The sequence below is a fragment of the Podarcis melisellensis genome (assembly GCF_964234715.1).
Source record: "Podarcis melisellensis genome assembly, chromosome: 1".
NCBI classification, from domain to species: Eukaryota; Metazoa; Chordata; class Lepidosauria; order Squamata; family Lacertidae; genus Podarcis; species Podarcis melisellensis.
Window position 1 is genome coordinate 125,621,240 of NC_138528.1, and position 23,916 is coordinate 125,645,155.

General features: G+C 45.6%; 1 protein-coding gene across 1 annotated transcript in view; it reads left to right on the forward strand.

Annotated features, from left to right (window-relative positions):
- Nucleotides 1-22,808, forward strand: part of CYP20A1 (cytochrome P450 family 20 subfamily A member 1) — a 38,721-nt gene extending 15,913 nt beyond the window's left edge. The window contains exons 6-13 of the mRNA XM_081890246.1: nt 725-803; nt 4,835-4,950; nt 7,310-7,364; nt 8,046-8,166; nt 10,400-10,511; nt 12,418-12,482; nt 17,906-17,995; nt 19,395-22,808. Coding sequence (XP_081746372.1) covers nt 725-803; nt 4,835-4,950; nt 7,310-7,364; nt 8,046-8,166; nt 10,400-10,511; nt 12,418-12,482; nt 17,906-17,995; nt 19,395-19,545 — 789 coding nt within the window. The 3' untranslated portion in view covers nt 19,546-22,808. The remainder of the gene's footprint in view (nt 1-724; nt 804-4,834; nt 4,951-7,309; nt 7,365-8,045; nt 8,167-10,399; nt 10,512-12,417; nt 12,483-17,905; nt 17,996-19,394) is intronic.
- Nucleotides 22,809-23,916: the final 1,108 nt, after the last annotated feature.

Genomic DNA, 23,916 nt, shown 5'->3' on the forward strand with positions numbered 1-23,916 from the left:
TTCTCCTTTCCCTTCCTCCCCCATAACAAACACTCTGTGAGGTGAGTGGGGCTGAGAGACTTCAGAGAAGTGTGACTAGCCCAAGGTCACCCAGCAGCTGCATGTGGAGGAGCGGGGAAGCGAACCCTGTTCACCAGATTACGAGTCTACCGCTCTTAACCACTACACCACACTGGCTCTTTTTTTTTGCAGGTAACCCGCAGTTACCTGCAAAAAAGGCACACCCCCCCCCACCCCAGAAACAATAGCTAAAGGAAATGAGGAGCTCTTGCTGAACCATGTGGTTGGGAAGAAGGTGGAAACCTTTTATTCAGTGAAATTCCTTACGTTTTGTTTTAGGATTCGGGCCAATGAGAGCCAGTCTCTTATTACAATTACAGTGATACCTCAGGTTACAGACGCTTCTGGTTACAGACGCTTCAGGTTACAGACTCTGCTAACCCAGAAATAGTACCTCGGATTAAGAACTTTGCTTCAGGATGAGAACAGAAATCATGCTCTGGCGGCACGGCGGCAGCTGGAGGCCCCATTAGTTAAAGTGGTGCTTCAGGTTAAGAACAGTTTCAGGTTAAGAGCGGACCTCCAGAACGAATTAAGTTCTTAACCAGAGGTACCACTGTATAGAACTAAGGCCCTAATTTTTATTTTTCCGGGGAGACTGATTTAAGACAAGATGCTTAATAAGACTTGGAAAGATAATGCGATTCCTCTGCACTTGTTTCAGATCTGGTCAGAAATTGGAAAGGGTTTCTTGGATGGGTCCCTTGACAGAAGCACAACTCGGAAAAAGCTGTATGAAGACGGTGAGTTTATTCTTGGCGTCCGTGTATTAGCCCTGCCAGGTGTGGATGCGACTATCGCATGCAGGCTGCAAAATCCATTTTCTTTTTGTGTGTGTGGATGAATTAGGTATGCTTGCCTATTTCTTTTTTTTTAAAAAAAAATATTTTTTATTGATTTTAACATATAAATTCTAAAATGTACCACAAAACCTATCACTTATACAATCTTTTTAGACTTCCATGAGCACCTCTGATGATCCACCGTTTTAACCACTTCTTATGCATTTCTTAATTGCCTTTACATCTCTTAACAAATCATCCTCCCCCTTCTCCATTTTTGCTATACTTCCAATAATACACCTCACAAAACTTCTTGCAAACCTACAAACGTCGTCTGATCTTCACAAGTACTTTTCAAATGGTCCGTAAATTTGCTCCAGTCTTCCGTGAATTTCTGGTCCCGCCGGTTTCGAATCCTTCCTGTTAGTTTATCTAGTTCTGCATAGTCCATTAACGTCATCCTCCAGTCTTCAATCGTCGAGGTATGCTTGCCTATTTCACAGGATTTGCCCAGAATGTCTTCAAATCAATAGGCCTTCAAATCAGAATGTCTTCAGACCATTGCCCTGGATTTGGTTCTCTTTTAACTGTTTTCACAAGAAAAAAAAACCTCATCTCTGCCACTGCAGAGAGAGGCTTAGAAATGTGAGGTTAAGGGTAGTTTGGTTTTAAGCAGAACTTCCAGGAGCCAAGGAGGTATTGCTCCAGCAATCTACAGCCTCTGGCAAATTGAATAAGGCAGGACGTAAATTTTCAAATACTTTGTGCTGTCCTTTGCAGGCAGCGTGTTGTCCAATGCAGCTATTACATCAGATCGTCTGTCTTACCGAGGTGAACTACACACAGCTAAGAACATGTGGTTCTTGAACCAGTTCGCTGTCCCAGAATCCCTCTCTTCATTCATCTCCCCACTCCCCAAATCGGTGGGCCCATTAAGTGGATTGCACATAGCCAAAGGCCTTTACACTTTAAAATAAACTGGGCACATTTTGTGCAATACTTTTCGTGTTTGTAGGCAGGGGAGAGACTCTGGTTATTGGTTTAGTCCAAGAGCAGCTAACTGGTGACCCACAATACAGTCATATCTTGGTTCTCGAATGCCTTGGTACTCCCATGCTTTGGCTCCCAAACGCTGAAAACCCGGAAGTGTTCTGGTTTTTGAACGTTTTTCGGAAGCTGGATGTTCAACGTGGCTTTGGCTTGAGTGCAGGAAGCTCCAGCAGCAAATCGGAAGCCGCGCCTTGGTTTTCGAACATTTCGGAAGTCGAACGGACTTCCGGAACAGATTACCGTATTTTTCGCTCTATAAGACGCACCAGACCACAAGACGCACCTAGTTTTTGGAGGAGGAAAATAAGAAAAAAATATTCTGAATCTCAGAAGCCAGAACAGCAAGAGGGATTGCTGCGCAGTGAAAGCAGGGATCCCTCTTGCTGTTCTGGCTTCTGGGATAGCTGCGCAGCCTGCATTCGCTCCATAGGACGCACACACATTTCCCCTTACTTTTTAGGAGGGAAAAAGCGAGTCTTATAGAGCAAAAAATACGGTGTGTTTGAGAACCAAGGTACGACTGACTGTATGTTGTTGAACCCCCAACTTCTATAAACCCCCGATAGCATGGCCTGCCATCAGGGATGATGGGAGCGTTAGTCTAGCAACAGGATCCCTGGTAGCTATTATTATTATTCTCTCTCTCACACACACATTTTTCAAAAGGGCACAGTAAACAATAAACCACGTCTGCATTTATGTGCCGAGAAAGTGATGCTGAGATCTCTTGACAATGCGCTCTCTGCTCCAAAGGGGAGCTACATGCGAAGGGATGTGCTTAGCTCAGATTCCACCTCTTCAGAGTTCAAGATGGATGGTGGCTAAAAATACTGTACTTAGACTTGGAGTGGTTTGTAACTTTAGGAATGTTGTGGCTCAGTATTCAACTACCTTGTATGGGAGGAAGGATAGAAAGACAATTACAGATTTATACCTCATTTGCTTGGGGGTGTAAGAAATGCTTCTTTCCCTCCTCCAGCTTGTCCGTGCTATATTTTTTTAAAATAAATTGCATTTTTAAAAAACCAGGGAGCATATTTAACCCCTCCCCTCCGTCCCACTTACAACTTCGTACCAAATACAGCATGTATACATATACTATATGACTTCCCTTCCACCCTTTTCCTGGTTCCTTTGCTTTTCTACTGCTCTGTGTAATCCACACCTTTTAAATCATCTAGTTTGTTATCTATTAAATACTCTGTCTATTTCAAGTTTGCTGGATCAAGACCTGCTAAGCTATGTATTTGTCTATAAAAGTAAAGGGTAAAGGGACCCCTGACCGTTAGGTCCAGTCATGGCCGACTCTGGGGTTGCGGCGCTCATTTCACTTTATTGGCTGAGGGAGCCAGCGTACAGCTTCCAGGTCATGTGGCCAGCATGACTAAGCCACTTCAGGCAAACCAGAGTAGCGCCGTTTACCTTCCCGCCGGAGTGGTACCTATTTATCTACCTGCACTTTGAGGTGCTTTAGAACTGCTAGGTTGGCAGGAGATACTTTTTTTAAGTATCTTTTTTTAATTCATTATATATAGTTTCCCAATATTCCTTAATTATTTTACAAGACCACCACATGAGGGGGGAAAAGATCCCTCATTTTCATTACACTTTCAGCATACACCTTTTTTCTTTTTTAGACATTTTCACCAATCTGGTGGGTGCTGAATACCATCTGTGGGCCATTTTCCTCTTTTCTTTCATCGCATCACATACCATAAAATTCATATTTATTTGCCACAGCTTTCCCCATAATTCATAATCAGTATAGTGACCCGCGTCTTGTGCCCGCTTAATCATGCTCGATTTCACAGATTCCTCTTTAGTTTCCCACTCCAACAACAGTTTGTACATTTTTTAGAATACTTTTATATTTGTATCTAATAAGTCTTTGGTAAGCTGAGACTTGAGGGATGTGGGTGGTGCTGTGGGTTAAACCACCAAGCCCAGGACTTCCGATCAGAAGATTGGCGGTTTGAATCCCTATGACAGGGTGAGCTCCCGTTGCTCGGTCCCTGCTCCTGCCCACCTAGCAGTTCGAAAGCAAGTCAAAGTGCAAGTAGATAAATAGGTACCACTCCAGCGGGAAGGTAAATGGCATTTCCGTGCGCTGTTCTGGTTCACCAGAAGCGGCTTAGTCATGCTGTCCACATGACCCAGAAGCTGTACGCTGGCTCCCTCGGCCAGTAAAGCAAGATGAGCGCCGCAACCCCAGTTGGCCATGACTGGACCTAATGGTCAGGGGTCCCTTTACCTTTACCTTTAAGCTGAGACTTTTGTTCTGCAAAGAAGAAGAAGAGTTTGGATTTGATATCCCGCTTTATCACTACCCGAAGGAGTCTCAAAGCGGCTCACATTCCCCTTTCCCTTCCTCCCCCACAACAAACACTCTGTGAGGTGAGTGAGGCTGAGAGACTTCAGAGAAGTGTGACTAGCCCAAGGTCACCCAGCAACTGCATGTGGAGGAGCGGAGACGCGAACCCGGTTCCCCAGATTACGGGTCTATTGCTCTTAACCACTACACCACCCTGGCGCATTTCCCACCCTCCATATACATGCATATGGCTCTATAGGCTCCCCTTTGAGAAGATGGTTTGGAGGCAGTAGGTGCCGTTCCACAGTGCAGAGGGCTTTGGAGAAAGAGATCTGCAGAGCTGCTTTCAAGCTGCTGATTTAATCTACAGCGGTTGCGGGAACCGTTGGTCCTTAGGATTCTCCTGAGCTCCAACTCCCATCAGCACCAGGGAATGGCCAGGAATGATGGGAGTTGTCTTTCTTCAACATCTGGAGGTCCAAAGGTTCCCCACGCCTGATCTGTAATTCATGAAGCAGCCCTCACAAAGGAGCGGACTGCAAGCCGCTTGGCAGGGTGGTGTCAAGGGATCTCTGAGACAATGTCCTGTGCCGGCTAATGAAAGAACCGTTTTGTTTTCCTGTGCCTGAAGCTCTGGTGGATATGGAGTTGGTCTTGAAGAAAGTCATAAAAGAGCGACAGGGGAAGAATCTCAGCCGAGACATCTTCATAGACTCTTTACTGCAGGGGAAGCTGAGCGACAAGCAGGTATCTACATCTGTGCTGTAATTAACCATTAATGGAAGTCCCGCTAGACCCGCTGGTAATTGCATTCTGCTGGGCTTGATTAATTTAATTGCCTGCATTGTTTCTCCCGATTTTAATCTTCATCCGAGAGAGGAAGAGAGAGGGGCGGGGGAGGGTTTTCTCCTTTTGCAACCTTGAAGCTTTAAATACCATATTTTTCGCTCTATAAGATGCACTTTTTCACCTCCAGAAATTAAGGGGAAATGTGTGTTCATCCTATGGAGTGAATGCAGGATCCTTGGCTTCAGCGATAGCAACACGAAGCCTCCGAAGCGCAGAGGGAGCGCTCCCTCCGCGTTCCGGAGGCTTCACGTTGCTTTCGCTGAAGCCTGGAGAGCGAGAGGCGTCGGTGCGCACCGACCCCTCTCACTCTCCAGGCTTCAGGGATAGCCCCCTTAAGCCTTCGGAGCACAGCGCGAGTTCCCGCGGTGTTCTGGAGGCTTCAGGTTCCTTACTCTGAAGCCAGGAGAGTCTTGCTCTCCTGGCTTCAGCAAAAGGAACCTGAAGCCTCCAGAACACCGCAGGAACTTGCGCTGCGCTCCGAAGGCTTCAGGGATAGCCGCGCGCAGCCTCTCCCTGCCGGAGGGGTTGCGCACAGCCTGTACGCTGCTCTTTGGGGCTGGGGGGGAAATAAGATTTTTTTTCTTCATTTCCCCCTCTAAAAACTAGGTGCGCCCTATGGTCCGGTGCATCCTATGGAGCAAAAAATACGGTATATAGATTTCTATTTGATTGCTCTCTTTGCTTTCGTCCCAAGAGAAACGTTTGAAGCAGCTATTTCTGCTTAACATGGCTCCATGTAGCACTGACCTTTGTGGGGGAGCGGCTAGCCTGCGGTTTGCAAGGCATGCTGGTCCAAGTCTTTCAGGTTCCATGTTTGAACCACAGGCCGCCATTTTGGATTCCTTGAGCAGCAGGCATTTAAAGGCCGCTGCTATGATGCGTCCTCCTGAATGAGTCAGAAGCACCTTCTGTTCCAAGCGTGACTTCTCCCTGGAGGGAACCGCCAACTCAAGTTGAGTGAGCATGTTCCTTGGCAAGGTCATTGCTCATCCAAAGGGAGAGAGACCTTTTGGGCATCAGTCTGGGAGCTTTAACAAGGCATACATTCATGACACCAACTTGAGTGGCCCAGAGTTGGGAAACAGGAGATGGCAGTTCAAACCCTGCTCAGGGGAAGGGGGCAGGATTGGGGCCCCCTTGCCAGTTTGCATGGCGAGTTTGAAAAGCCACTCATGTCGGGAGCAAAAGAGAGGGTGACACTGTGACTCAAATGTACGACACTCGCTCCACAGAGCAGCTCATTAGCCATTTGACCACCACAGCAGTTGAGCACCATTGCTGGTACAGTGGTACCTTGGTTCTCAAACTTAATCCATTCCAGAAGTCCGTTCCAAAACCAGGGCGCGCTTTCCCATAGAAAGTAATGCAAAATGGATTAATCCGTTCCAGACTTTAAAAAACAGCCCCTAAAACAGCAATTTAACAGCAATTTTACTATCTAACAAAATAATTGATCCATAAAATGAAAGCAATAATCAATGTACTGTACTATAAAATAAATAAGACAGTATTGTAGATGATAAAAATTAATTTTTTCCCCTTACCTGCAGTGATGATAGTCATTTTTTGGATGGGGGGCTTTTATCCATTTCCGCGGTCACACAATCAATCAGTCAGTAGCTGAACTGGGTTCCACACAGTCACAAAAACAAATTAACCGGAAAAGCCTCAAAAACACAAAATAAATAGCAAAAACAAAAGCGCCAACCTTAATCAGTTCCGGAAGTCCATTTGACTTCCGAAATGTTCAAAAACCAAGGCGCAGCTTCTGATTGGTGCAGGCACCCCGGAAGCAATAGCAGACAGCCGCAATGGACGTTCAGCTTCTGAAAAACGTTCAAAAACCAGAACACTTACTTCTAGGTTTTCAGCGTTTGAGAACCAGGGTACCACAGTGGTGGACAAATATGAGGGCTCTTTGTTTGTCTGTGTAGGTTTTTGAATGTTTGTGTGACGTTGCACATTTTTTCTACTCAGAACATCTGTAAAGGGGCTATGGAAGATAAGTCATTCCTTCTGTTCCCAAGTTTTTCCTACTATATCTGTAATTAGCAAGTATAGAATTAATTCCAGGTCCTAATATTGTTATTTTTTATATATTCTAAACAAACTTCTTATTTAGACTATTAATAACTAGAGCAATTACTCAGATCCTGCTATTTTATTATTTGTCCCCTCAGCCAAGATTTTGGATGGGATAGTGACAATTTTTACCATGTACTGATTCGTTCTCCCTGAACCAGACTTTGTTTCCTAGATTTTGGAAGACACAATGATATTCTCGCTGGCAGGGTCCATAATCACAGCTAAGTGTAAGTACACAAAACGGAACCTAAAGCGTGGTGCAACTGACGGGCTTGGGTCCCCCCCACCCGGCGCTGTTTGCCATGCTGCAAAGGAAAAATTGGTTGCCTGACACCATAGCGATGTCAGTTGATTGACAGGTAGGCAGTCTCCCACCCGCCTGTCGAAATGGCCAGCCCGTGGGAATGATCCATATCCCTGCTCTAGAGATTTCTAACTCCTTCAAAAGCTATTCTAGCATAGAGGCTATGAGCTAGAAGTCTGTCATCTAAATCTGGGCTCTGCTTTAAACTCACTGGATAGCTTTCAGCAAGCTACTCTCTCCCCAGCCTCCACCTGCAATGTGGGAATAACAATAATAATTGTCTACTTTACAGGGTGGTTATAGCGCTGGCTGAATCTTACATGTGGCGCACTTAGGAGAAAGCACTTCATAATTGCTAAGTAGCAGCCTTACTTCAAAAGAACTCTTTAGCCTTTTGAAATGTCCTTCTGGTTTTTGCAAGCATATATTTTCATTTCCCCAGAACAGCTGTTTCCTCTTTGTGGGTAGCACTGCTTCGTATGATCTGATCTTTACATTCTGCGGTTTTGCTTTTTTTTTTAGCTACTGTACAGGAACTGTAAATCGAAAGGAAGAAATTGCTGACTTAACATATCCTCTCATCTTTTTCTCTTTTTTATAACAGTGTGCACTTGGGCACTTTATTTCTTGACTACCTCAAAAGAAATTCAGGAGAAGCTTTACAAGGAGATGGACCAAATTCTTGGAAAAGGTCCAGTTACACCTGTGAAAATTGAGCAACTCAGGTATTCACTTGGTTTTGTGTGTGTTTTAGGGCTGTGCTTGGGACTCAACAGCTACAACTCTCCTGATAACCGAACCAGTTTTGAGAGCACACCCCTGGACCTCTTCCACACTGTTACGATTTGGCATGTAGGAATCTTACGCAGGCAAATACAGCTTGTGCAGTTAAAGACGAATTGGTGCTTGTGTGCAGCAGCATAGCTGTCAACCGTCCCTTATTTGGTGGGAAACTCCCTTATCCCAGCGCCGTGTCCCGCTGCTGTCCCAGATTGATGATATCCCATAAATTTCCCGGGTTTCAAAGGAAGCAGCTCCTGAGAGCCAGTGTGGTGTAGTGGTTAAGAGCGGTAGTCATGTAATCTGGGGAACCGGGTTCGTATCTCCACTCCTCCACATGCAGCTGCTGGGTGACCTTGGGCCAGTCACACTTCTTTGAAGTCTCTCAGCCCCACTCACCTCACAGAGTGTTTGTTGTGGGGGAGGAAGGGAAAGGAGATTGTTAGCCGCTTTGAGACTCCTGAAGGGGAGTGAAAGGTGGGATATCAAATCCAAACTCTTCTCTTCTTCTTCTTCTTCTCTCCCTCCCTCCCTGCTGGCCAGGGAGGAGGGAGGCTCCAACTGTGTTGCTTGGCTGCGTTGCTCACCCAATAAGGAGTCTAAGAACAACTGGGGGGTGGAGCTTGCGTGCCTTGTGCTGATCAAATCGGCCGCATTGCCTAGGGACTCGCCTTTGCTTAGCACTTCCCAGCGGAGAGGTGATGGTGGTTTTCCTTGCTGCATCCCCTTTGCCGGGTTGCTGCGCTGTGGGAACCACCGCTTGAGGCTTCGTTTGGCTGCTGGCTGGGCTTTCTGCTCAGAATCAGGGGCTCAGAATCAGATGGATGTGCTCGGAATCAGATGGATACGTCATCAACGCACTCACCCTTGCTGGAGAAAAGGCCTGTCTGGAGCGGGGGCACATGGTGGGGGGAAAGGAAAGGAGCTGGTTGAGTACAATGGCGGGCGGCGATCTCGTGGAAGGGGGCGTTTTGGATTTGTTTTGGAGGCTCCTTCGATTGACTGTTATGGGGAAAAGGAAAGAAGCTGGTTGACTAAAATCCCTCATTTTGGCTGCTGGTCTCTTATTTTCAAATCTGTTAGTTGAATGTGCAGCATACCTACTTCCAAGTAAACATCTGACTTCTTGCAGTAAGGAAAGTGATAGGAAAAGTCCCGGGCGAATTTGGATTGCAGTTGGCTTGATGCAATGTCATCCTATAGCCTCTCTGCAAACAAATCTGAATGGAGGCCTTACAACCTCCCCACGAGTTTTATGCAAACAAATCAGGATGAATGCTCAAGAAACCGGTCATCCAGACTGACCTTGCACTCCTCCTGTTACTCTCCCTTACACCAGTTTCCCTCCTCCTTTCTATGTTTTGTTTAAGTCCAGATACACTAATAATAATAATAATTTATTATTTATACTCCGCCCATCTGGCTGGGCTTCCCCAGCCACTCTGGGCGGCTTCCAAAAAACAGTAAAATACTGTAATACATGAAACATTAAAAGCTACCCTAAACAGGGCTGCCTTCAGATGTCTTCTAAAAGTCTGGTAGTTGTTGTTCTCTTTGATGTCTGGTGGGAGGGTATTCCACAGGGAAGGCGCCACTACCGAGAAGGCCCTCTGCCTGGTTCCCTGTAACTTGGCTTCTCGCAGTGAGGGAACTGCCAGAAGGCCCTCAGTGCTGGACCTCAGTGTCCGGGTAGAACGTTGGGGGTGGAGACGCTCCTTTAGATATACTGGACCGAGACCATATAACCATGGTCAGCGCAAACCAGAACTGAAGTGGGTTTGCAAACCCTGGTTACGAGGTAATCTTGTAACATTATGCCCTGATTTTTAAGCAAATCCATGGACCAGAGGTGGAACTGAAAGACTCAGGAGGCATGGAGTACGTGAGCCCCACAGCAGAATCTGTGCTTCTTTTCTTCAAAGCACGGTTAGCAATTTGGGAATGTTTTGTGCCTGCGTTCTGGCCAGTCGAAATGCAATTTGTACGCTAATGGATTGATCCTGCTACAAGTTGCGCTGTAACTTAACGTGAAGCCCTCGGTTTTGATTCTTGCCCTTACAGAATCTAAGAAGCCTGCCTCAGGAGTCTGAAGAAGTATGTCCGATGGGGTTTTCATTGTTGTTGCCGCCTTTTTCTTGCTTCAAGCGAAAGGCTTGCAATGGGTTTCTCTGTTTGCAGATATTGCCGGCAGGTTCTGTGTGAGACGGTGAGGACATCAAAACTGACACCAATTGCGGCTCGGCTGCAAGAGCTGGAGGGCAGCGTTGACCAGCATATTATTCCCAAAGAGGTAGGACTGGAAGCCAGCGCTCATAGCCTCCCTTTCCTTTAATCAGAGAAAAATCAGAGGTTGGAAACCTCTCAGAGACTTTTCCATGAAAAAGAAATAATGATATTTAGATTTGAGGACTGGAAATAATGTTTGCTCATAGAAAGTGGATTTGTTGGGTATTAGATTGGATTAGGGGTGCGGGTGGCGCTGTGGGTTAAACCACAGAACCTAGGACTCGCTGATCAGAAGGTCGGCGGTTCGAATCCCCGCGACGGGGTGAGCTTCCGTTGCTTGGTCCCAGCTCCTGCCAACCTAGCAGTTTGAAAGCACATTGAAGTGCAAGTAGATAAATAGGTACCGCTCCGGCTGCTCTGGTTCATGTGCTGCTCTGGTTCCCCAGAAGTGGCTTAGTCCTGCTGGCCACATGACCCGGAAGCTGTACGCCGGCTCCCTCGGCCAGTAAAGCGAGATGAGTGCCACAACCCCAGAGTCGGCCACGACTGGACCTAATGGTCAGGGGTCCCTTTACCTTTACCTTTATATTGGATTGGATGAAGCGAATATTGTTTTTATATAGCAGACATAGGAAGAATCAGAAGTTCTTTACTTTCTGAATCTTATTTTTCGATCTTTCTCTTTTAACCTCCCTCTTTCTTTCTTTCTTTCTTTCTTTCTTTCTTTCTCTCTCTCTCTATTTCTCTCCCCCCCCCCCCTTTTATGTTTTTATTGTATCTAGATCAAAGTCTTAGTTTGGTTCAAAAAAGGGGAAAGATACTAAGTTTTGTATTTTTCCTCTATAAGACTTAATAAAAAAAATTTTTAAAGTTTTTTTTAAAGTCTCCCTTTCCTATGGATGAAAGCTAATATTTTGTTGTTACTATAAGAATGCTTAGGTAGAGGTTTATGCATAAGGTTAAGAAACCAGGGCCTTCTTTTTCCAGTAACCCAGACTATCAGATCACCGAGACTTTTCCCCACGTCTGAAGACCCTTCGTGTAAACCACGATTAAAAAGAAAATCTACTAAGTAACCTTGGCTTCCTGTATCACCCAAGCTATGGGTTACTAGCTTCATTTAAATCAGGGGTAGGCAACCTAAGGCCTGGGGGCCGGATGCGGCCCAATCGCCTTCTCAATCCAGTCTGCGGACGGTCCAGGAATCAGCGTGTTTTTACATGAGTAGAATGTGTCCTTTTATTTAAGATGCATCTCTGGGTTATTTGTGGGGCCTGCCTGGTGTTTTTACATGAGTAGAATGTATGCTTTTATTTAACATGCATCTCAGGGTTATTTGTGGGGCATAGGAATTCGTTCATTTCCCCCCCCCCCAAAAAAAATATATAGTCTGGCCCACCACATGGTCTGAGGGACGCTGGACCGGCCCGCGACTGAAAAAGGTTGCTGACCCCTGATTTAAATGGTACATTCACATCCTCCCTCATCCTGACCCCCTCCCCCAAGCTGTGCTTGCTTAGAGCCAAACCCCACTTTTCTCTAGGCAAGCGTGCTCAGGATTGCATCCTGATGTCTGCTGTAGCAGAGAGCTTCAAAGCATTCCTCGCATCCGAAGGGAAGGCTCAAATGAGCCAATCTGAAAGACAAACTAGAATAAGACGTCTTCCATCAGTCTTGTTTTAATCAGCTTGCCTAGTAGTTTCTATCTTAATTTCCATCCGTAAAACAAAATGAAGCCTGCCGGGCCTGGGTATTTTTGGTGTTTTGCATTCCTTCATTTGAAATACATTCCACCCCCCACCCCACCCCCAATAATAGCAGTGTCTTATTGCTGGCCTCCGAGCAGATGTCTGCTTTCGCTAGCAAAATACTCCCCTAGCAGTGGTCTGCTAGGGTGCGCCGTTTGTGTGCGGCAAATGTGGTGTGTCATCTGACCTGACTAAAGTGATGCATTTTTCATTTCGTTTCAGACTCTCGTGCTGTATGCGCTCGGTGTGGTGTTACATGACAGCTCGACTTGGCCGTTGCCCTATAAGTATGGAGACACAAGTAACTTTATCTGTTTCTGTCTTTCCCCTTTTTTTGCCATGTGTTTCTAAATGGATGGTTGGGCTGTAATAATAATAATAATTTTTTTATACATACATACATACGGACGCGGGTGGTGCTGTGGGTTAAACTCAGAGTCTAGGGCTTGCCGACCAAAAGGTTGGCGGTTCGAATCCCCACGACGGGGTGATCTCCCTTTGCTCGGTCCCAGCTCCTGCCCACCTAGCAGTTCAAAAGCATGTCAAAGTGCAAGTAGATAAATAGGTACCGCTCCGGTGGGAAGGTAAACGGTGTTTCTGTGCGCTGCTCTGGTTCGCCAGAAGCGGCTTAGTCATGCTGGCCACATGACCCGGAAGCTGTACGCCGGCTCCCTCAGCCAATAAAGCGAGATGAGTGCCGCAACCCCAGAGTCGGTCACGACTGGACCTAATGGTCAGGTGTCCCTTTATCTTACTTACATACATACATCCCCCGCCCATCTGGCTGGGTTTCCCCAGCCACTCTAGGTGGCCTCCAGCAAAATATTAAAATACCATAATTCATCAAATATTAAAAGCTTCCCTAAACAGGGCTGCCTTCAGATGTCTTCTAAAAGTCAGTTGTTTATTTCCTTGACATCTGAAGGGAGGGCGTTCCACAGGGAGGGCGCCACTACCAAGAAGGCCCTCTGCCTGGTTCCCTGTAACTTCGCTTCTCACAGTTAGAGAACCGCCAGAAGGCCCTTGGAGCTGGACCTCAGTGACCGGGCTGAACGGTGGGGGTGGAGACGCTCCTTCAGGTATGTTGTTGTTTAGTCGTGTCTGACTCTTTGTGACCCCATGGACCAGAGCATGCCAGGCACTTCTGTCTTCCCTTCAGGTATATTGTACAATCATACTTTGGGTCGAAGTAGCTTCAGGATAAGTATTTTCGGGTTGCGGGCTGCGGCGACCCGGAAGTAACGGAGCGCGTTACTTCCGGGTTTCGCCTCTCGCACATGCGCAGACGGTCAAAATGACGTCACGTGCCTGCGCAGAAGCAGCAAATCAGGACCCGAGCATGTGCAGATGCACGGACGCGGGTTGTGTTCACTTCTCGATGTGAATGGGGCTCCGGAATGGATCCCGTTCGCATCCAGAGGTACCACTGTACTATTTTAGAGGCAAGGGGGAGGATTGCATGTTGGAATTCTCCCCAGTGTTTGTTTGTTGTTGTTTTGTTTTAAAGCCCTGCGCATGGAAAAATAGCATGTGGAAAAAGAAGTCTTCTCTTGACCTGGCTTCCCAGGATAGCTCAGTTGGTAGAGAACGAGACTCTTAATCTCCGGGTTGTAGGTTTGAGACCCATACTGGGCAAATATTTCCTGCCTTCAATGTAGGAATATGCAGTTGTCCCATGCAGGGATTGAACCTGCAGCCTTGGCATTATCGGCACCACGCTCTAATCAACTTAGTCATAGCAGCCAAGGGAATATGTAAAATAATAAATAAATAAATAAATAAATAAATAAATAAATAAATTTATTATTTATACCCTGCCCATCTGGCTGGGTTTTCCCAGCCACTCTGGGCAGCTTACATAAAAAATGGTAAAATATTAAGACATTAAAAAATTCCTGTTACAGGTTTATCTGTCGTCTGTAGGGAACGAGGCAGTCTTTCAGGTATTCGGAGCCTAAGTCATTTAGGACTTTAAACAGTAATGTGAACACCTTGAATTGGGCCCGGAGGGAAATGAACTGACAACTGGTCTGTTGTGCTGCTTGTATGGGATTGCAAGAGGTGAAATAGCCTCTTGCCATATACTTGATGCTCTGGAAATAGCTTACAGCTGTATTGCGTTAGACCTCTCCTTGATGCCTTCCTTTTTTAACAGACGGGAGGTTTTAGAAAACCAAACATCCCCCCCCTCCATACAGTCCCAGAAGATGGTTCTGAACGTACAGTTCAGTTCTATATTTTTTTGAACCTAATTAAACATCATGGGTGAGGCAAAAAGCCCCTTTTGTTAAGACGGATTTGCACCCTTGCTTTCAAACTCAGGGCTTTGCAAATGTGTTCTTGCAAAATGCTTTTGGTGGCATTTTTTAAAAAATCGATAACTTCCTTTTCTGAACGTTCATGACCTTCTGTGGCAAATGCTGCGTGCAGGATTTTCTTTTTAAAAACAGGTCGCTGTGAGGAGATGTTGCAATTGCAATTCATAATGAAAACTGTGGTTTGGAGGAGGAAACATCAATCATGGGTTTTTGTTTTTAAGGAAATGGAGGTTCTACCTCATTATTTCCAGGCTCATTTTTATGGATTCTTGGCTTCAGATTTTGACTTCTTCAGCATAACAGGAACTGCTCTAGCTCCCTTTGGCCTCCAGATGGCAACTTTTAATAGTTTGGGCACCGTGGCTCTGGGGTTGCTTCCTGATTTCAGTTCAGGGCAGAAACACAGTAGGGCTTAATCTAAAGAAATAAATTCAGTCCAAGGGCCCCTCTTCTCTTTCCGGCAGCCATAGCTTTCTTCTTGGAAAAAGGAAACAGAGGAGCAACACAGCCAATAAGAATCGTAGGTGCTGATATAGTCTCCAGGAGTTCCACAGGAAGAAGTGCAAGTGCTGTTGTCCCTCTTACAAAATGGCTGCCATACTCTTCTCTTGGGGCCAGGGAAGGGTGAAAAGTAAAAAAAATGGCTAGGTGTTGGATATTGGGAGTACAGTGGTACCTCTGGTTGCGAACAGGATCCGTTCCGGAGTCCCGTTCACAACCTGAACAGAGCGCAACGCAGGACGTGATTCGCCGCTTCTGCACATGCGTGTGATGTCATTTTGAGCGTCTGCGCATGCAGCGAAACCTGGAAGCAACCAGTTCCATTATTTTCGGGTCGTCGCGGTACGTATCCTGAAAGAACGTAACCTGAACCTAACGTAACAAGAGGTAGGACTGTACAGGCGTACCTTGGTTTTCAAACGCTCCTGAATGCCGCAAACCCGGAAGTGAATGTTCTGGTTTGCAAGCTGTTTTTGGAAGCCGAATGTCCGACGTAGCTTCCACAGCTTCCAACTGAGTGCAGGAAGCTCCCGCAGCCAATCAGAAGCTGTGCCTTGGTGTGCTCGCTTCGGCAGCACATATACTAAAATTGGAATGATACAGAGAAGATTAGCATGGCCCTTGCGCAAGGATGACACGCAAATTCGTGAAGCGTTCCATATTTTTGAATTAAGTAAAATTGGACTATGAATAGGTGAGAATGTAAAGTTACAATATATTAAGATAAATTATTAAGATAAAAGCAAAAATGGAAAGGATTTGCTGAAGTCACTAATTGAACTAGAATACAAAAAAGGGAGGTGTGAGGAGGTCAGGGAAACAAGTAAATGAAAGACAAGACATGGAAAGATTGATTTGTTTTTAATTCTTTTTATTTTTCTCTGTACTGTGTATTTTCTGTTTTCCTTTTCCTTTTCTTTTTGTAATTTTTTGAAACTTTAATAAATATTATTTTTTTAAAAAAAACAGAAGCTGTGCCTTGGTTTTCAAATGTTTTCAAATGTTGAACGGACTTCCGGAACGTATTCCGTTCGACAACCAAGGTACGACTGTATTGTTAAAAAGTCCGCAGCCTGTGAGATCTACGACTAAACAAAATTGTCAACCACGGAAATGCTGTCTGGATTTTCTGCCTTAGGCTCTTCAGTGGTCTGCAATTGATGTGGAAACAGACACATTCCTCATAAAACACTTGTCTTTAGGGCAATGTGAGCAGCGGAGGGAGAATGGGTTGTGTGTTTGTGTGCATGCATAGGTGTGACCTGTGCAAAGTGATTCTCTGCTTGCTTTCTAAATTCCCTGTGGAGAACCTGTGGCCCTCCAGATGTTCGTAGACCCACAAGCTTGGAAGGGATCACCAGGGTTCTCCAGCCCAACCCTCTGCCACGCGACACTTTTTTGACCAGTGTGGTACGCGAACCTGCGACCCTGAAATAAACAATTTCATGCTCTACCTACTGAGCTATCGCCATTGCATGTTGCTGAACTACAACTCCCATCTTCTCGCAAATCCCAACTGGCTTTTAAGAAAAGGGTGCGACACTCAAACAGCTGAAGGTTTGAAGAATAAAAAAGTAAATAATTCTTTTCACACCCAGCGAAATACCATGCATTCAAAAGAGCACATGTTCTGCAACACAGCCTCTACTCAATATTATTTTCTGCCGTGAATGCTCTTTCCCCTTTTAGCTTTGGAAATAAACAGCCTGGCATCATCATAATTTTCAATTACCATCCAATAACGGCCTCACTATAACAATACCAAATTATAATACAATTACTAATACCAGTCATTCAAATACCAAATTATTTAACGCCTGGCATCATCTTACCGCCTTGTCAGTCTCTTGATGATAGCAATCTTAACGTTAATTTAGATTGGGCTGTATAATTGCTTTTAAAAACCCACTGACCTGATGGTGAAACAAGCTTTTCATTCTAATGAATCGTCAGCTTCTGCAAAGGTACTTGTTCACAGCCTGACTGGCTTGGGGGAAAATTGGGAGGTAGCTTTGTGCAGGCTGGCTGGCAGGCTGCAAGGAAAGAAGGAAGGAGAGCAGAGAAATTAGATTGCAGGGCTTTTGAGCAAGCAGTACAGAATCGAGCGAGAAAAGGGTTCAGGCACACAGACACTGAGGCCCTGTGTATTTTGTACTGATGTACTTTCTGGCTGCCTTATAATGGCATTCTTGCAGACCTAGTTTTTGGGGTCAGGGAGGTTTCCCCAACCTGTCCACAGTGATCCATGCGACGGTCACCTCCAGGCTTGACTACTGTAATTCGCTCTACGCGGGGCTGCCCTTGAAGCTGTCCCAGAAACTCCAGCGGGTGCATAATGCAGCAGCGAGGCTCCTCACAGGGTTTCTGCCAGTGCTTTTCCAGCTGCACTGGCTCCTGGTGGAGTACAGGGTCAGGTTTAAGGTGCTGCTTTTGACCTTTAAAGCCCTTCACGGCCCAGGACCCTCGTACCTATGGGACCGCCTCTCCCGGTCTGCCGCACGGAGAGCCTCAAGGTCCATAAATAGCAACACCCTAATGGTCCCGAGCCCTAAGGAAGTCAGGTTAGCTTCAACCAGAGCCAGGGCCTTTTCAACACTGGCTCCGGCCTGGTGGAACGCTCTGCCTCATGAGACTAGGGCCCTGCAGGATCTGATTTCTTTCCGCAGGGCCTGTAAGACAGAGTTGTTCCGCCTGGCCTTTGGCTTAGAATCAGTTGGATTCCCTCCCCTCTTTCGTTTTCCTTTCTCCTTCTGTGATGAGGCTGAATTTTAATATTTTAATGTTTCAATATTTTAATGTTGGAGGGCAGGGTATAAGTAACAATTATTATTATTATTATTATTATTATTATTATTATTATTATTATTATTAATTTCTTCTTTCTCTTGTAGATTTGATCCAGATAGATTCAGTGACGACTCTGCCATGAAAAACTTCTCCCTTCTGGGTTTCTCAGGGAGCCAGGAATGCCCTGAACTGAGGTGAGCATATTTTTTTATTTGGGGGGGGAGCAAGAACAGAGCATCTCTGTTTCTGTGAGGAATGAGGCAGCAAGAAAGAGAGAGGGGGGAGCCTTTTGGGTAGCATTTTCTCTAGGTCATTCTGCCTAATGGATTGTGTTAATTCCTCCATTGCCCGTTCTTGCTTTGATCCTAGAGATAAGATGGAAGGGAATTTTTCCATCCACTCCTCTTTCTTACTCTCCCCCTCGCCTCCGGACTGACTGGGCCCTCCCTGCAAAAAAAAGGCAATTAATATTTCATCCAACAGAGCTTTACTGCTACTGAAGGCAAATGAGCATAATGGTCACGAATTCAATACATAGAAATCCAGTTGCAGCAGACCTAACTTAAACTTACAATAACGTATAATATAAGTCTAAAACTCAACGCTAAGCATACTATGTACAGAACACCACACCAGAAGGAAGCGAGATAGAAAGAGAAAGTGAAACCCAGGCTCCTTCCGGCCTATTTTTATCGCCAGCATGACCTTGACAGAAGAGATAACAGAACCAGTTTAAACCAGCTGCACAGTGGTACCTCTGGATGCAAACGGGATCCGTTCCGGAGCCCCATTCGCATTCAGAAGCGAACGCAACCCGCGCCTGCTCGTGTTGCTGCTTCCGCGCATGCGCGTGACGTTATTTTGACCGTCTGCACATGCGCGAGCGGTAAAACCTGGAAGTAATGCACTCCGTTACTTCCGGGTCGCCGCAGCGCGCAACCCGAAAATACTTATCCCGAAGCTACTTCAGCCTGAGGTATGGCTGTACTCAGCTTCTCTGAAGGAATTACCCAAACATCAGTAACCTTCTGCTTCCTTCTTTCACACAGAGAAGCTTCCGGAACCCTCTGGAATTAATTAGAATAGGAAAGATCTCTACACATCAGATCAATACTTTCTGTTCTAAGAAATGCAAACTGACAGGTACCTCCTGAACATTGCAGGATGGGACACAGGGAGAGGAGGGGAATTGCCCCAAATCCATTTGGGGGCATTCCCTGCCCTCCCTTAGGAGGGCATTTTGGAGGATCCAAAGCTCTGACTTTTTCTTCACTGAGGTCCAGCTCCGTGGGCCTTCTGGCGGTTCCCTCACTGCGAGAAGCCAGGTTACAGGGAACCAGGCAGAGGGCCTTCTCGGTAGTGGCGCCCGCCCTGTGGAACGCCCTCTTACCAGACGTCAAAGAGAACAACAACTACCAGACTTTTAGAAGACATCTGAAGGCAGCCCTGTTTAGGGAGGCTTTTAATGTTTGATGTATCACAGTATTTTAATATTTCCTGGAAGCCGCCCAGAGTGGCTGGGGTATAAGTAATAAATTATTATTATTATTACTATTATTATTATTTGCCTTCTCCTCCCCTCTGGTTACACAGGTTTGCCTACACGGTAGCTACAATCCTGCTGACTGTGATCGTGAGGAAACTCCACTTGCGTTCTGTAGAAGGTCAAGTCGTGGATACCAGATATGAGCTGGTCACCTCGCCAAAGGAGGAAGCCTGGATAACTATATCCAAGAGAAACTGAGGCGAGCCGTGGAGTTTTATTTCAAGAGAAGAATCCTATTAGTGCCATCTGCCGTCTTCCGTTATCTCACTGTAATAATTTTTCGGCATTCTTGGCCTAAAATACTTTCCCTCTTCTTTATGAAAATGGCCTAAGCTAGGGCTGCTGTATGTCCAGAATTTAACCAGAATATGGCAGTCAGAAACAGCATCTGGGTGAAAATCGCTGACATGTCCGGGGAAATCCGGGCGTATGGCAATCCATGTCGGAAGTCTAGATTTTGGCGAATTTCCTTAAAAACAGTTCAAAAACTTCTTTTTATTTCACAATAAAAGCTCAACAACTTTTGGCAAAACTAAAAAAACAGCTCAACGACTTTGCCCGACAACCACTTTTGTGTCCGGATTTTCACTTTTTGAAACATGGCAACTGAAACACTGAAGATAATCAGGTTGCCTCTAACAAAACTGTAATATAATCTGAAGGATTGACAGAAGAGGATAATTTTATAGAATAGATGTATTGCAGACTAAGCTTCCACCACCGAAAGCTGGAATAATTAGAGTTGCAAAATAGGCGCACATTCTGTTGTAGATGCTGTACACACCCAATGTGTGTATAGGCAGGTTGAGGTAAGGCACTCTGGCCAGGAAGTTTTGGCAAACCTGTTTTTATATATGAAGGAACACGTTTTATTCTTACAAAACCACTTTTTCAGGACTGTGTCGTTGCATGGGAAAACACAATTTTTGGTGTAATGTTTGATGAGTTCTAGCCTTAAATTAAGCCTCGACTTAGCTACAAAAGACTGGCTGTTAAGAAGGTCAGCTTGGAGGCCAGAAGTCCGTTTTCAATAAGTATAACATCGTAAAACCCTACCATTGTCCTTACTTCTCCATGAGCTGTATTGGAGAAACAAGTTTTGAAACAGAATTGAATAAATCTGTGGGCGAATATTCAAGAGCACATGCAGAAGCAGATTAGTTAGTTACAGCTTCTCATTTGTATGCCTAGTCTAGGCTCAAATCCAGTTTTAAGTCATTTGCGACTAATCCCCATTGAAAGCAATGGAACACATTCATTGTAAGTTGGAGACACCCCATTGCACTCAATGGGACTTGGCCGCAACTGACTTAAACTGGATTGGAAGTGATCAGGTTCAGGAATGATGCACAGCGATTGTATTGATGAATTCTCTCTTTCTTCAGGAGTAGTTCTGAACTGAATTAATCCAGAAGAACACACCTAAGGAGGTTGCATTTTTATTTTTTCAATGGAGACCTCTGGGAAGAGCTGCCTTTCTGCCATACAGGTTTGAGGGGTCAAACCAGCTGCGCTACCAATGCAGTGTTTTGTTTTTAAAAGTAGCTCCGATCAAAATGAATCTCTGTTATGCATTATCATCAACCCATTTTATATACAGCGGTACCTCGGGATGCGAAAGGGATCCGTTCCGGAGCCGTTTGCATCCCGAACAGAACGTAAGACCCGACAGCGTGTCTGTGTGTGCCACGTTTTGCCGCTTCCGCGAATGCGCGTGACGTCATTTTGACTGTCAGCGCATGCGCGAGCAGCGAAACCCAGAAGTAACGCGCAACCACGGAGTGCAACCCGAAAGCACTCAATCTGAAGCGTATTTATCACGAGTTATGACTGTGTTGTTGTTTAGTCGTTTAGTCGTGTCTGACTCTTCGTAACCCCCTGGACCAGAGCATGCCAGGCACTCCTGTCTTCCACTGCCTCCCGCAGTTTGGTCAAACTCATGCTGGTAGCTTTGAGAACACTGTCCAACCATCTCGTCCTCTGTCGTCCCCTTCTCCTTGTGCCCTCCATCTTTCCCAACATCAGGGTCTTTTCCAGGGAGTCTTCTCTTCTCATGAGGTGGCCAAAGTATTGGAGCCTCAGCTTCAGGATTTGTCCTTCCAGTGAGCACTCAGGGCTGATTTCCTTCAGAATGGATAGGTTTGATCTTCTTGCAGTCCATGGGACTCTCAAGAGTCTCCTCCAGCACCATAATTCAAAAGCATCAATTCTTTGTTGTATGACTGTACAATGTTCCAAATTGTTTTCAGGCCCAGGTGCCTTTATTTTTTTTAATCGGAGTTCCTCTTCCTGCTAACTTTTTAAACTGCAATTCTTCTACCCTTGCAATCAGCTTCAATGAAAAATAGGCAATTAAAAATAGTCAGCAAAATTAGTACACTAAGTTTAAAGGCTTGTGACCGGTTAGCAGTCCCGGATTTTTATTTTTATTTTTTCTTTCCCTTGCCGAGGTTTCTACTTAATGCTTGAAAGAGTCCTCTGGATTGTCCTACAAACCATTGTTTAGGCTTAACCTTACTTGAATTCCCCACCTCCCTGCGCTTCGCCTAGGGGTTCCCTATACTTTTGTATGACACCTACAGGCAACAACCATTTTAGGCATGTCCCCAATTGATGCACAATTCCCAGAGTGTGGGTCCTTTGGGCCCCGGAACGGGGCTGGGAATGGATCTCCCATGCAAAATTGTTGCCATCTGTACCGGGGTGAATCAAACCCTTTCCAGAAGCCGGAATCTCTAAAGATTTTGAGGTGAGCGTTTGACTTGATCCCTGAGCAGCACGATAAACTTGTTTCTCGACATCAACACTGTGCAACTTTGGAAGAACCAGGCGATGGACGATGGAAATGCCTTAATGCTGCTTGCCGCAACTTCGTGGCCGGGTACTTTAAACCTTTTGAATGCCACAAGATGCCTGTTTATCCTCCGAAAAGCAGGAAGCAGATGACCTACTTTTACAAAATGGCCCAAACGCAACCGCCAAGGGTGCAAAAGACTTTCCAGGGCTTGTGAGAGAATGCCGGGAATCTTGAGCGCCAGTAAGCATTTTCTCAGCTTCCTATCCGCATTTGCAACACCTGAAGTAGGGTATGGCCTGCTGTCTCCCATGCATGCGGCAGAAAGTGCGAGAACATCTTGCAGACATGGAGGCTCTGCACCCGTGATTGGATTATGCAGAGAGCACATGCGGAAGAGTTTCGATGTCTTCAATTTTAGGCATGCAGAGCTCTGTGCGTCTCCCGCGTTTTGCATGTGAGTTGCAGAATGGGTCGTGCTTTGCCCAACATTTCAGTGAGCGTGGTTTATAAGGTGAGACTAGAGTGTGCATTCTTTGAATTCCACCGCAGATAGGAATTAAGAACTTATTTTCGCATTACTTGATCCCGGACTTGTTTGGGTGTGCTGTTCTCCTGCTTCCTTTCTAACTTCATTCTTCCCTTAAATAAAGTATGCTTTGACATAGTTTGATTGCTGGGGAAGCCTGTGGTTGTTTTTAACATGGCTTTCTTTACAGGTTGAGCATAGGGTGGAGAATCGCAGGATTAACTGGAACCGCTCCTTCATCAGGTTCGAAACTCACATTGCTCTAGTCGCATTTTGTGACAGGGAATTTCATGAGCGCGAGCAGTTTTCTGAGCTCTGGGCACGGTACTGCACCTAAGATTTCAGATTAAACTGTTGAGTGGAAGGAAAGGAGGACTACTGGTATTTTCTGCCTCCCCTCTTCCAGCTACTCTCTGAAGACTGGAGAAGAGACCCTCTTAAGAATATTAGAGGGGTGGGCAGGGGAAGGACTAGTCCAGGCATAGGCAAACTCGGCCCTCCAGATGTTTTGGGACTACAACTCCCGTCATCCCTGACCACTGGTCCTGTTAGCTACTGATAAGTAGTTGGTAGGTTTAGTTGAGCTGGAGCTAATTAAGGCTTTCTCCGATACTTTCTCTAAGACTTTTAACTCAAGCCCTTAACTCAAGCTTTGTGAATATAATAGCTGCCAAATGACAGGGATAATATACTGCGGCTGATGAAAGCTAATAAAAGACTGATAAAAATAATAAAAACCGCATCAACTGATGCGGAGCTCAAGTCGACGCTACCACTAAGCTTAAAACGTTGACAGGTTCTTTTATCCTTAAACCAGATGTGGACCAGACAGCTATTCAGAGAGATGTCACCTTCAAATAGAGGACTGCCCTCTCTAATGTTGGGCACACGGCCATTCTGCCACCTGCCAGTCTCTTTGGCTGAGCGGAAGACACGGGAGTGGAGACCTGCAAAACACTGGCAACTTATACTTTAGTCATACTTTAAAAGGGAAATTAATACTGCAGGTGCACAGGTAAAACATGCATGTTCAGCATTCTTGCAGGTGTTTAAGACACCATTGCAGAACAACCACCCAACTCTGCAAGCCACTGGCAATATGCCAGGTTTTCTGATAGAAATTGAAGGTGTAAATCCAAAGTGTCTCTCCAGAGCTGCAGCATTTAATTTATTATGGCACCGTGTGGAGTGTTTCTAAAATTTATGACTAATAGTTTGCTTAGCAAGGTAAGCATCCATTTTCTCC